This window comes from Nilaparvata lugens, chromosome 1, assembly GCF_014356525.2.
Source record: "Nilaparvata lugens isolate BPH chromosome 1, ASM1435652v1, whole genome shotgun sequence".
In the NCBI taxonomy this organism is placed as follows: domain Eukaryota; kingdom Metazoa; phylum Arthropoda; class Insecta; order Hemiptera; family Delphacidae; genus Nilaparvata; species Nilaparvata lugens.
This window is the reverse complement of record NC_052504.1, coordinates 34920724-34933730: the sequence shown is the minus strand read 5'-3', so window position 1 is coordinate 34933730 and position 13007 is coordinate 34920724. Positions and strand designations below refer to the sequence as shown.

Below are 13007 nucleotides of genomic sequence, written 5' to 3'. Positions count from 1 at the left end.
TATTATAAAAGAAATATTTGTATCTTGCAACATATCAGCACTTTACAGAATTCAAAATTTCCACATTCTCGTATTTACTGCATTACCTAGTAGGCTACAATTACAGAGATTCAGAATGTAACAGAATAGCGTTTAAAAATATTATGCTCATTTGAAAATACAGTAAAGTATTTCTATGTTTTTCAACCGATGAATGAAGCTCGTATTACGCTAAGATACTAGTGGAACACCATGTAACTCATTACAGGAGAAGGGGTATGGATAAATTAATACAAACAAACATGTTCCATCAAACTCAAAATTCATGAGTATAATATATTGACAATCGGAATAATATTCAACAATTTGTACAATATTTACAGCCGAAGTTCCAGAGGTTTGCAGAATATAATGTCTGAAGCTCAACGTATTTTTCCTATATTAAGGTAACATTTATAATTCAACATTTGATCGACATGCGTTTCACATTATAATTTATCATTGAGCACCTTTGCAAGCACAAGTAGTGTAACGATTTAACAGAGTATAATACTGGCACAAAATTGAAAATAAACTCATAATAAAATAAACCAAATAATAAATATAAGATATTGAATCAAAATATGAGTAGGAATATAGTAAAAATTTCTGATAGAGAACAAAATTGATAGAATTAATTCCAAATTCAAAGTAATTTACCACGGTAAGTTACCAAGGCTTCAGTAAATACGCTACTTGCATTCAATCTGGAAACTTAGCCCTGAGATCACCAAACAATAATCTATTCAATCTCCAATAATAAACTATCACAAACTCGATGAAAGAAATTAAGAATAAATTAATGTTATTCACAAAGCTACATACTATAAATTAGTTATTAGAAGTGTTTTGTTCCATGATGAAGAGTTGTAAACGTTATAGTATATTATAATAGATAATAAATTTAATAAAATACAAGACTTATGAGAAGTTTATAAGTAAGAAGTAAGAGAGTCGTTTTAAGATTATTATTGGAATTTATAAAATTATTCGTATATATCAGCCAATTTTAGGCACACATTTTTTATAATAAGGAACTTAATATATCTCAAATTTGAATAAATTTTATGAATTTGTTCATTGATTTGTGACCTACCGTAATTCGTTAGCATAACTTGATGATAATTGTGATTATATCAAGTGTTCATAATCACAAAAAATAGAATATAATGAGCTCGAAATATGAATTAGAAATAGAGAATAAAAAATAGTTATTATGAATAATATTTTACAAAGTAATGGCACTAATAGAGACAGAGGCATTACAAGAGATTGTACCGTTATTGATACAATTTATTTATATCTACTCTTTCTTCAGTATCTTCACCAATCCAAATACTCTTCTTGACGCTTTGGTCAAAGAATTAAAATTTCAGATATATAGAAATAAAGAAAGATTACATCAAGATACAGGTAGCCTATAACCAGACATTTTTCATTAATGTTTTCAGATTTTGTAAGAAGATATTGACTAGAAAGTTCAAGTGTAATATTGCAGTTTTATTTCGGAGTTTCTAATGACTTTTTCTTTCTAACATGAATCATTGGGATGCTTATAACTCAAACTATTAAAATAAAATTATTCGTTTTGTAGTGTATTAGATTAGCCTACAATTACTGTAATTTCTATAATACCCAATGCAATATCAGTGATATTAATGCCAATCATTCTACAACAATGATAAATTGTTATTTAGAATAAATCAATATAAATTATGACTAATCCGAAGATTAAGATTTCGAAACATAAACGAAATCATAGAATAAATAATTAATTTATAGAACCCTATATAGTACCTATCTAAAACCGCGATCCAACGAAGAACGAACGCACTCTGATGATTTATAACCTATAATATTTGCATTATAATATATTATCGTTGTAAAGATTGAATTATTACCAGCCGAGGTGAATTAAAATGAATTTTCTAGCTTGTTTTGGATGGCTTTCCTAGTAAAGTCAATCCAAATAATACAATTCCGATTGGATTGGTCTATTGGCACCAATTCATTTAAAGTAAATTACTATAGAAGAAACGTTGTTCACAAGGGAACTGTGAACAAATATCTTCAGTGAAATAGAAAAATGTTGTCTTCATGCTGACAACAACCTAGTCCATTTCATTCGATTGATGATCTTATCAGATTAATATCTACGATTTCTCACAATTTATCAATTCTGTGCTATTGATACTTTGAACTGTAATATTTTTATTCATATAGAAATTAAGACATGAAATAGAACATCAGTAGAATAAAGTAATGACTAATTCAATATGGATTGATCTAGAAAATGAACGACGATGCGATGCTCATCACTTTCTGAAGAACATCTGATTGATGCCGTTGCGGTGATCGCATTCAATGATCCATTGAGCGTTAGGATTTTCTTGGTAGATTGCCAATACATTGGCAGTCGGTTCTATCCTTCTTTGACCTGAAAGGTACATTTGAAGTTGTGAATTTCTCTATCCAAAAGTGAAAAAATCTCAGTCACAATTTGTTCTCAATTTTTCACCCTAGCTTGAGATTTGATCTTATTTAGAGTAGTCAAAAGCTACATGTCGGTATATAAAGTGAAATTCACGAATACATATGCATCATTCAGAATAAAAACCGTTCAAGGTTGTTAGTCACAAGAAGTAGCATGATATATCATTTATAATTTCATAATGTGCAGTTTTATGGGAGGCCATGAATCTAGGAGATCACAATAGATGGTAAACTCGTAAGACGTTTCTAGTTACCTATTTGATGAGAAATTTGCTAATTGAAATTTTATAATGGATCAAAAATAAATTTTATATTTTTTTATATTTGTAACATTTTAATGTGTTTTATTTGTTTCGTAATTCTTTGTAATTTTTTTGTCTTGTTTTGTGGGTTTTTAATAATAAAAAAATTCGTCGTAAATGGAAATGTGATCATAAATAATAGTGTTCATTCATTACGCCAACAACAGAACTGATGAACTATAAGAATAATTATAATTAATCAAGATAGCTAGATAGAAAACCCCATCATTTTTTTCAAATTCCAATCAATTTATTTAATAATTCTATTATTAAAGTTTGACTGATCTGATGATCAGAGTTTGATTTTTCTTGAGTATAGAAACCGTAAAGCGGTCATTCCGTAACAGATTTTCGAATGGATATGGAAACATTTTACAATAATTCATCATTCAATTGAGTTCAAGAAATATTCCCAATTTCGAAATCTTCAGTTCAAATTTCAGAAGCAAAAGAAAATGAATCGAGTGCTTACCTATATTGCCGCCAACTTCGTGGAGGAAATGAGTCTGCTGGGCCATTTCAGGATCAGCTGTGGACAGGATGCAGCTGAGATTGCCATTTGGGGCCAGTTCGGACAGCGCTCTCGACTTGATGTCACGGCGACCCAGCTTCGTATGTCCTGGCACCGCCTGAATAACTGGCATTTGCTCGGCTTTCTCTACCAGCCTGCAGGTGAAAATTTTAAAAATCGTTTTACATGTTATTGACTGAACCGACTTTTTTCTATAAATAGCAGACAAAAATGAAACACCATTCCAATGAAGCTTCTTATCTAAATTTTTGAATGGGAATTGTATATATTTTTGTAATATTGGAATAATATAAAAGTGATGTATGGGAAAGAATCAAATGTAGTCTATTTGATATTGATATTAAATAAATATTATGATGATGATTTGCCTGATTTGCCTATCGTCTTACACTGCAATAGGAAACAAGGGTTTATTCTACACACCAATCGTATTACGATATTCACTAATTCATTACAAATTACAATATTCTATGATTTGTATACATTATTCATTTCAAGGTTGATTTGGGAAACATCTGAAATGAGCATACACAAATTATTTTAGAAAATTACATGAAAAGTGTCAATAAAAAGAACCTTTTTATTGCAAATATTATTATATTATATACATATTATTATTCTATAGTTCCTATCATATTTCTTCTGGTACTCTACTGGTTTATCCTGGTTTCTTCTTCCCTACTAGTTTTTCTACATAATCAATAGATTGGATAGGGTATATAAATGCAACATGTTTCTTTTCTGCTGATTGCATAAATTTAATTGTGATACAAGAAGCTCTATAATAAAATTATGGACGCATAACATTAGAATTTCTTGGCTATATCCTTGTTTCTATTATACTTATTAAATCTGATGGACCATTAGATTGAATATAGATTCAATGGTCAATATTGTATTTAATAAGTGTCCTTGAAACCGGGCCTATATGTTCTAATTATAAATGAGACTGAAATAATATGAGTTCAAAGAAAAATACCTTAGAACAACATCTCCAGCCCTCGTGGAAGGTGTCAACGTGAAAGGAACTTCTGTGAGCTGGAACTGAGGCGCATTCACTCGAATGACACCCTCCTGGAAATCAACTTCGTTGTCGATTTTCCTAGTAATCTGGTCCCTCGCAACATGCCTCGTACGCCCCAAGAACTTCTTCATCTGAAATAATACCAATATATTTTATTGGAAGAAAGTGAGTTTTTGGAAGAGGAACTTGAGATAAATAAGCATCGAAAAGAGTACCATGGAGTTTCTTTAGCAAAAAAAAAATGAATGTACATGACTCCTCATTGACCTACTCTGCTCAGAGAGACCTGCTCTTTACTATTCAATATATTATACGTTATAATAGTCTACATACACCCATACATTCTCAATCATACTTTACTCATACACCTTATAATAAATGAAATTTAATCAAAAACCAAGAAAAATAAAAAATCTATATCAAATAAGAGTAATTTGGAATCACTAAATAATGAGACACGGCATAATTCATGCAAGGAGGATTTATTTTCAAATTATCTCAGCTGTCAATGAAAAAAATTGAAAAATCGTATTATTTTATTATCAACTACTTATAGTACTTCCAACTTTGTACTTCGTTCATCGACTTTCACCATAGATGTCTTCAGGTGAGAGAAGAAGCCTGTGATTGCACTCAACACACTACATAAACCAGTCAACTGACTGCACAGAAAATTTTATTGCTAGAAATAGATATATACTATTCATTAATAATCCTACTGTTCTAGGATGAAAGATAGATTTACTTATTTAGTATGTTGTGAATAGGATATTCATTGAAATTGATGAATTGATCATTGAGTAAAACAATAATTCATTTGGAGCTTGTTTTCTATAGTATTAAGAATTAATTGCAAATAATGAATGAGAGTACGAATAAAGAACAATAACTATACTAACGGGTTTATTATTTTCCTTTAGCTTCAGTTTTTCTTTATCATTGAGAGTCCTGAGCTGTTTGAGAAGCCTGGGCGGAACATTCCAGAGGCTGTCACCGCACTTGAGCATCATCTCTGTCAGCCGGCAGCTGACTGCTGCCAACCCCACCTGCGCCTTCAAATCCTCCTTCTCTATTCTCACATATCTGTAATTTAAAAATAAATAGAATAAAGATGCAATACTATCTATATGCATAGAATGATGATTATCAACAAGAAGTTCATAAAGTTAAATAGTACCTGCATAATAGATCATAACTACTAGAAAATCATTTTTGCTGTTGTCTCAATAGTTCTAATAGTTTCATACATATCTCCAAATCCAATTCATTAATAAATTACATGGATATTTTTATTCAATCAGCTAGGACTTTTCAACTTACATATACAGGAATGAACAAGTTTCAACTCTAAAGCCAGGTTACACAATAGCCGGTTAAATTTTGATTGTGACTAATTTCACGAATGAAGGCTTCTCTGATTGGTTCTCGTGAAATTGAATCACAATTAGAATTTTACCGGATTTAGTGCAACCGGCACTTATTTCATTCTCGATCATATTTGTATGACTTTTATTGTATAAATAAGTAGCCTAACAATTTATTGAATTAAGAAATGCGAACAAAAAAAAAACATAAAATGAGTCAATTCAAGATGAATTTAGTAGTGCTAGATGAATTTAGCACTTATTGTTTGCAATTCAGTTGCCAGTATAATTATTACCTTGGAGGGAACAGAGATGGAGCTATAATCATAGCGACATTGTGGGCAGACATCTTGTTATGAGCCTGATGAGCGATCAGGTTGTTCATGAATGAGAGCAGGGCGTGCAGAGTGGCTCGGTGAATTGCAGGAAGAAGGAGTACGAGTAGATTCAGCGCTCGTGCTGTGTCTGTTACACCTGAAATATATCATTGAATCATTGAATTGATGTTTCATTGGGTAACAAGTTTAGTTTGATTAGGAAATTCATTGGGTATTGTATTGGAATAAATTACTTTCACCATTAAAATCATAATTGAATTGAATAGTAGGCCTACTGCTACCATGAAGAATTTGGTTTAAAAGGTTCAGTGATGACGGCAAAGACACATAAATACTTATACTGGAATTATCATTTATTATTTGGTGATTCAATTTTCTTATCATACTCAGCATATCATAAACTCAGCGAATATTATAAAGTAATATTGGTTGTTTAATGTTTGATTTTTCTCTATTACTAGTGCACATGTCGCTAATGTAACAGATAAATTTTTGTTAAAATTTAACGAATATGAGTTAATGTTTTGGAACTTCTCCATAATTGAAAAAACGCTGTTTTATTTTAGATAATTCTACTCTTATTAATTCAATAACAGAGCTGCAGTTCCATGTTGAAACCAACACAGTACAACTGAAGATGTGTTGGTTTAACACGAAACTGCAGTTCTGTTATTGAATAAATAAAAGTCGATTTTACAAAAATAAAACAGTGAGTGTTTCTTCAAAATTAATTCTTGATTTATCAATCAATGAAAAGAAATATCGTTTAATCGACTTATTTTTCCCCATATCAAGAACGTTTGAAAGGCGGAATGAGTATTCCACTGAAAATTAGTAGTTTGTATATGAATTATATTACAGTTTTATGAGATCAAATCATATAATAAAATCTATTAATTTGGAAAAATAGACACGTACAAATTAATTATCAGAAAATGCGATGAAAACTGAATGAAATAAAATTTCAAATTACAAAGAATACAATTGAAATTAAAATGCAGATGTTACTGCAAGGTACCCTTTTTAGATTTTATCAAGGAATGAATTGTTTAAGCTTATTTGTAGCAACTGTTTCAGCTTCTTTATTTGCATCGGGTCAAGTTTATAACCTCGGGTCCGGAGGTGGCAGGTTTTTCAATGTTTGTTGTTGTTGTTTGCTGATTTCAGCGGCTCTGCAGCACTCAAATGTTCTCTTCAAAGTGAGGTCTGGCTCCCTCAACAACCGTTGCTGGTGCTGTAGCCCATCATCATTTATTGCAATTATGGTCCCGAAGCAAAGAGTCAGCCTGATCACCAAATTCACAGTTCTTAATTAAAGTGGTAGCCCCATGTAACAAATTTAATACTAACAAAGAATACTATTCTGATTCTATTCTCCATTGTGCTATTCTTCTTTTTTGAATCACATTGTTTCAAAGTCAAATTTATTTTCCATTTCCACACAATATACAACATGTTATATAATACTAATGGATATTCAGTATTTGATTTGAATAGTATACTAACGGTGCGACTGATAGAAGAGATCGACCAGCTGGAGAGAGAGGAGCGGCTCTGGGAAGTCCCTGAGCAGCTTCTTGAGCAAGGTGGCGAGGTCGTGGATGGGCGCGCGCTGCAGCAGGGTGTCAGTGTGCTCGGGTCGACTGTAGAAGTGGTGCTCGAGCTCAACACACAGAGCCTCCACTTTGCCCTTGTGCGCCGCCACTCGCAGCACTCCCTCCTCGTCCAGGCCGCGTCTCTCCAGTTCGTGCAGCACCTGCCACAACACAAATTCATCACAATTACTATGACCGTACTCAACTTTCCATTTTGTTGGTGATGCCATTAATACATGAAGATATGTTTCATAAAATTTTATTAGAGGTTATTAAACTTATACTTAACTAATTGTATTAGATGTCATGAGCAGAGAAAACTTATACTTAACTAACAATCTTAAAACTTAAGATTGTTTTATTCTATGCCATGAGCCTCACAACATCGAATGGTAGAAAAGTTACTGGTGTGGTAGGGATGTAGGATGTACGGGTAAGATTCTTACCGTAAGAATGTCTCTCTCACACATCATCCCCTTTCACTCTGTATGCATACAGCCAGTGTAGAGAAAGTTGAAAGTGAGGATACAGGCTGCCCAGAACAAACTGACCAAACTTTTAAACCCCCACCCCACCCTAAAAAAACAGAGTTGAGTCCCATGTGGTGGGAGTTATAAGCTCTAGCCTATTTTATTCTTTAGTTTATATTTATTTTATTTTGATACAATGAATATACTAAGAATATCAATATGATATAAATTATGAAATGTATTCTACTTGTTTGAATTATTTGTAATTTGTGTTGTTCATGACAAATGAATGAATATGAACTGGATGGCAATAATTTAATTTTCCTTATTTATAAGAAGAGTTTTAGTGTATGTGAAACAGCGGAACTCCCACCTACAAAGAGATGGTAGCCTTATCGGGGGATTCCAAAATTCCTTCATATTCATAAACGATTCATATGTTTGAATTTCTTCAAGATTTTTAAGAAGTATCCTCAACACTAGTGATGTGGATCGGGAATATTCCCAGTGGGAAGGAACTTATGATTTGGCAATATTTCCGAGGCAAAGAAATTTTGGGAATTTATGGGAACTTAAGGGAATTTATAAAATTGTTCTAAAAATAATTGAAATTGATCAATCCCACTCATATTTTACATCAATATAATCAATAAATCATCATTCTATTCGATATTGATCAAGCTCAGCCACATTCTACATTGATATAATCAATAAACCATCCTTCTTTGAGCCTGTTTTTGCTCACTCACTCACTTCTTTTTACTCGTATAGTCCAGTCAATGTAAGATTGTAGAGGGGAAACTTTGAAACACAATTTTTGACCCCGTAGCTTTTTTAGGGGTAGTAAGAGATAAACATATCAAAAGCCTCACTCCTACCCCCTGTGCTAAGGTGGTGGGGGTGGTTTGAAAGTGCCATATTATGTTTTTTTGCATATATCTCGAACAATATGCGCCTTTAGGAATTTTTTGTTGAAAAAGGTATCACATTTTGAAGAAAATCCATTCTGGCTCCGATTTTTTCATCTTTTTAGTCTTATAACTTTTTAACGATTCATTGAAAAAATCCGTGCTAATCATGGGCTCATAGAGCATTATATTCTCTTCAATTTCATCTATGGTCTCATTATTTTACGCATCTCCCAACGATTGTTGCAGCCGTTATAGTGTTGAGTGTGAAATCTTCAGTTTAACAACAATAGATCAATTGTCAGGAAAATTGGGAGGGAATGTTTGGAACACAATATTTGACTTCGCAGCCTTGTTTGAACTAGTTAGAAGGTGAACATATTAGAAGTCCTCATCCCTACTCCTTGAGAAATGAGGGTAGTTTAAAAGTTGCATTTTTCAATTCTGGCTGACACGCATGTAACTGGGAAACAATGCATTTCAGCGACATGGCTAACTGAGTAAAAATGAAGCTAGATAAATTTCCAACAAGTTTTGTACAGTAGAGTTTTGTGATATCTTCTTTAGTTTTTGAGATATTCACTTTTAAAAGTGTAAAATCTTTGAAAAGACAGTTATTCTTCCAATTTTTTGCACTTTCAGGGCTCATTACTCAACAAGAATGCATCGAAAAAATGCAATTTTTTCACACAGGGGGTAGGAGTGAGGTCTTTTAATATGATTACTCCCTTACTATCCTTAAAAGAAGAGCTACGGGGTCAAAAATAGTGTTCAAAATCTTTCCCTCTACAATCTTTCATTGACTGAACTATAGGAGTATTTAAAAGACAGTAAGTTGTAGAGCATTCAATTCTCTTCAATTTAATGTATTATTTCATCATTTTATGCTTTCCATCAATTTTTATAGTAGTTTCAGTGTTGAGTGTGGTAAGAGTGAGGACTTTTCATATGCTTACCCCCTCACTATCCTTAAAAGGACTGCGAGGTCAAAAATTGGGTTCCAAACTTTTCCCTCTATATCTTTTTGAGCATTCGTTGCCTGGACTAGTATCTCATTACAAGTTAAGTGAGCCTCAATGACTCTTGAAAGGTTGTGAGCTGTGGAATTATTTTCTTTTTAATATTGAATTAAACTGGAGTATGCTCCTTGTTTTAGTTAAACCTATTTTGCTGTATTTTATAATTTCTATTTTTTGGATTAATATTCTACTCTAATCTTCATTTAGGGGGTCAATTATTTTTGTGCGGAGAAATTGAATAAAATAATGCAAAGAAAGTTAAATTACACTCAATACTTTGTTGACTTTGTTTACCTGATTCACAGGCATTTATTAGTAAGTAAAAAAATCTTATTCAACTTGTAAGACATGAAAGTAGCATATAATAATAATTGCATGATTTATTGAGTGCTCCTTTCAGTCTATGAGCTTCAAATTACTGTTTTCTTTGAACTTACTATTATTTATAAGTTATTCATCCTTATATTTCTTAAATAAATCTGTTGTATAACAGGTGATTGAGACCATGTGTAACAAAAAACGTCTTTTACGGTCATTTTTCATGAAAGAAATCATACATTTCCTTAAGTTCCCATAAATTCCCGGGAATTTATGATTTTTGGGAATATTTCCCTTAAATTTATTTATTTATTTATTCATTCCCTGTGAATATTTCCTCGATCTTAAATTACCGGGAATTTTACATCACTACTCAACACTATGAACATAAATGAATTGATGTTACCTTTTGAACGACTAGAGGTACATTGTGAGCTTCGTTGGTCAAATGCTGGTCATTTTCTATTAGCGTCTCTAATGATACTCCAAACAGATTGCGATCTGAAAACAAATACTTTTCTATAAGAAAACATTTTAAAATTTGAATACAACTGACATTAGGTATCAGTACTAATTGCACATTATAAACTTCAATTCTCAGTGAAACATGCAATTTAAAAACAACCATACTAGTCCAGGCAATGAATGCTCAAAAAATGTATAGAGAGAAAAGTTTGGAACACAATTTTTGAACCCGCAGCTCTTTTAAGAATAGTAAGGGGGTGAATATATCAAAAGTCCTCACTCCTACCCCCTGTGCTAAGGGGGTGGGTGGTTTGAAAGTACCATATTTTGTTTTTTGCATATATTTCGAACTATATGCGTCTTTCGAAAATGTTATTGAAATACAAAATTAAAGTTTATAAATTAGCCTGCAAGTTCCATTTGTAACATTAAAACATTTTTCCATATCTCTCATAGTTTTCTAGATATGAGCTCTCGAAGGTGTCACATTTTCAAGAAAACCCTTCCGGCTCCGATTTTCTCATCTTATTGGCCTTATAGCTTTTTAAAGATTGATTAAAAAAATCCGTGCTAATTATTAGCTCATAGAGCATTATATTCTCTTCAATTTCATGTATTATTTCATTATTTTAAACATCTCCCTACGATTGTTGCAGCCGTTATAATGTTGAGTGTAAAATCGTTAGTTTAAAAACAATAGATCAATTGACAGGGAAATTTGGAGGGAACGTTTGGAGCACAATTTTTGACTTCGCAGCTTTGTTTGGACTACTTTAGGAGGTAAACATAGCAAAAGTCCTCATCCATTCACCTTGCGCTTAACGGATGAGGGTGGTTTGAAAGTTGCGTTTTTCCATTTCTGGCTTACACTCATGTATCTTGAGAACAATGCATTTCAGCGATGTGTGTAGTGGCCCGAGCGGGTCATAGGTTTCGGAGGCTTCGGAGGAACTTAAGGGCTCGGAAATGTTAGAAGGAAGACACATTTTTAGCAATAATAAAGTTCGTGTTTATTACCTTGAAGTCCAGTGTTACACCACAACATGATCACTGAGGATGCCCAGATACCTTGAGAAGGAAGAAGCAGGATCACGACCACGCCCTGTGGTTGAGATGTCGAGAGAGCGATCACCAACTCAATGCGTACTCGCATAAGACTCGATTGCAAGTGTCACAAATCCTCTACAAAGAGAATTGTTAACTAGGGAAAACGCGTCACTAAACGCCTACTCTCTGGAAGAGCGTTTGGGCATCGACTCCCACGTCCTATTCACTACATATGACTAACTGAACAAAAATTTGTGTTTTGCGGGGTCGAAATTGTGTTCCAACCTTCTCCTTCTATAATCTTTCGTTGACTGGGCTATATGGGGAGTGAAACTAAAACATTCCTTTTCCAGATAAGTTTTTCCCAAAAAATAAATCGTGTATTTCATACCGTAAATAAGTTGTTTATGGAACCTTTCAACTTCTTGATAAACTCAAGAGCTGGAGGAGCTTCTACGTGACAGTAGAGCACCAAGTGACAACAATAAACTTGAACTTCGGTGAACAGAAAATTCCATTATCTTTCCAATCACAGCAATCGGGTTGTAAATTCTCAGGGAAATCAGTAAGTTCTTCTGGCACATTTTTATTCCAATGCTTAGAAAATGCACGTTGATATGATTCAAATATTACCTTCTTTCCTTTTTCTTTTATGTGGTTTCCTCTTGTGAAAATGTACACCACAACTATCCATCATTGCGGTCAACTCAACGAAAAGGAGCGGACGAAGCTTGGCGACATCCTCGTCACTCAACCAGTCTATGTACGTGTGGCCCAGGATATCCTCAGAGCAATTCAATTTCTGATCCTGGAAAAACATACACCAAGAAATGTAATCTAGAAATATAAACACCACAATGAAATGATTTACTGAAAGTTATAAGAAGAATGTATCAATTACATGACAGGAATATTTTTCTATCTAATGTATATTACAGGAAACAACTTACTATTTTATTATTGTAAGAATTTATATTCAAATTAATTTATTACTAACTGAATAGACAATTCCAAACGAAAAACAAATATTGCTACTATTTCGGAAATACTACTTTTTTATTATTGTAAGAATTTATATTCAAATTAATTTATTACTAACAAGCTACCATAATAA

General features: G+C 32.7%; 1 protein-coding gene across 2 annotated transcripts in view; it reads right to left on the bottom strand.

Annotated features, from left to right (window-relative positions):
• Positions 1-287: 287 nt before the first annotated feature.
• LOC111051599 (rho GTPase-activating protein conundrum) overlaps positions 288-13007 on the bottom strand; it is an 82873-nt gene continuing 70153 nt past the window's right edge. For both annotated transcript variants that reach the window (XM_039420139.1, XM_039420144.1), the window contains exons 9-16: positions 12527-12701; positions 10788-10882; positions 7578-7827; positions 6030-6207; positions 5269-5452; positions 4325-4500; positions 3286-3479; positions 288-2455 (exon numbers count right to left, since the gene is read on the bottom strand). In XM_039420139.1, coding sequence (XP_039276073.1) covers positions 2334-2455; positions 3286-3479; positions 4325-4500; positions 5269-5452; positions 6030-6207; positions 7578-7827; positions 10788-10882; positions 12527-12701 — 1374 coding nt within the window. In that variant the 3' untranslated portion in view covers positions 288-2333. The remainder of the gene's footprint in view (positions 2456-3285; positions 3480-4324; positions 4501-5268; positions 5453-6029; positions 6208-7577; positions 7828-10787; positions 10883-12526; positions 12702-13007) is intronic.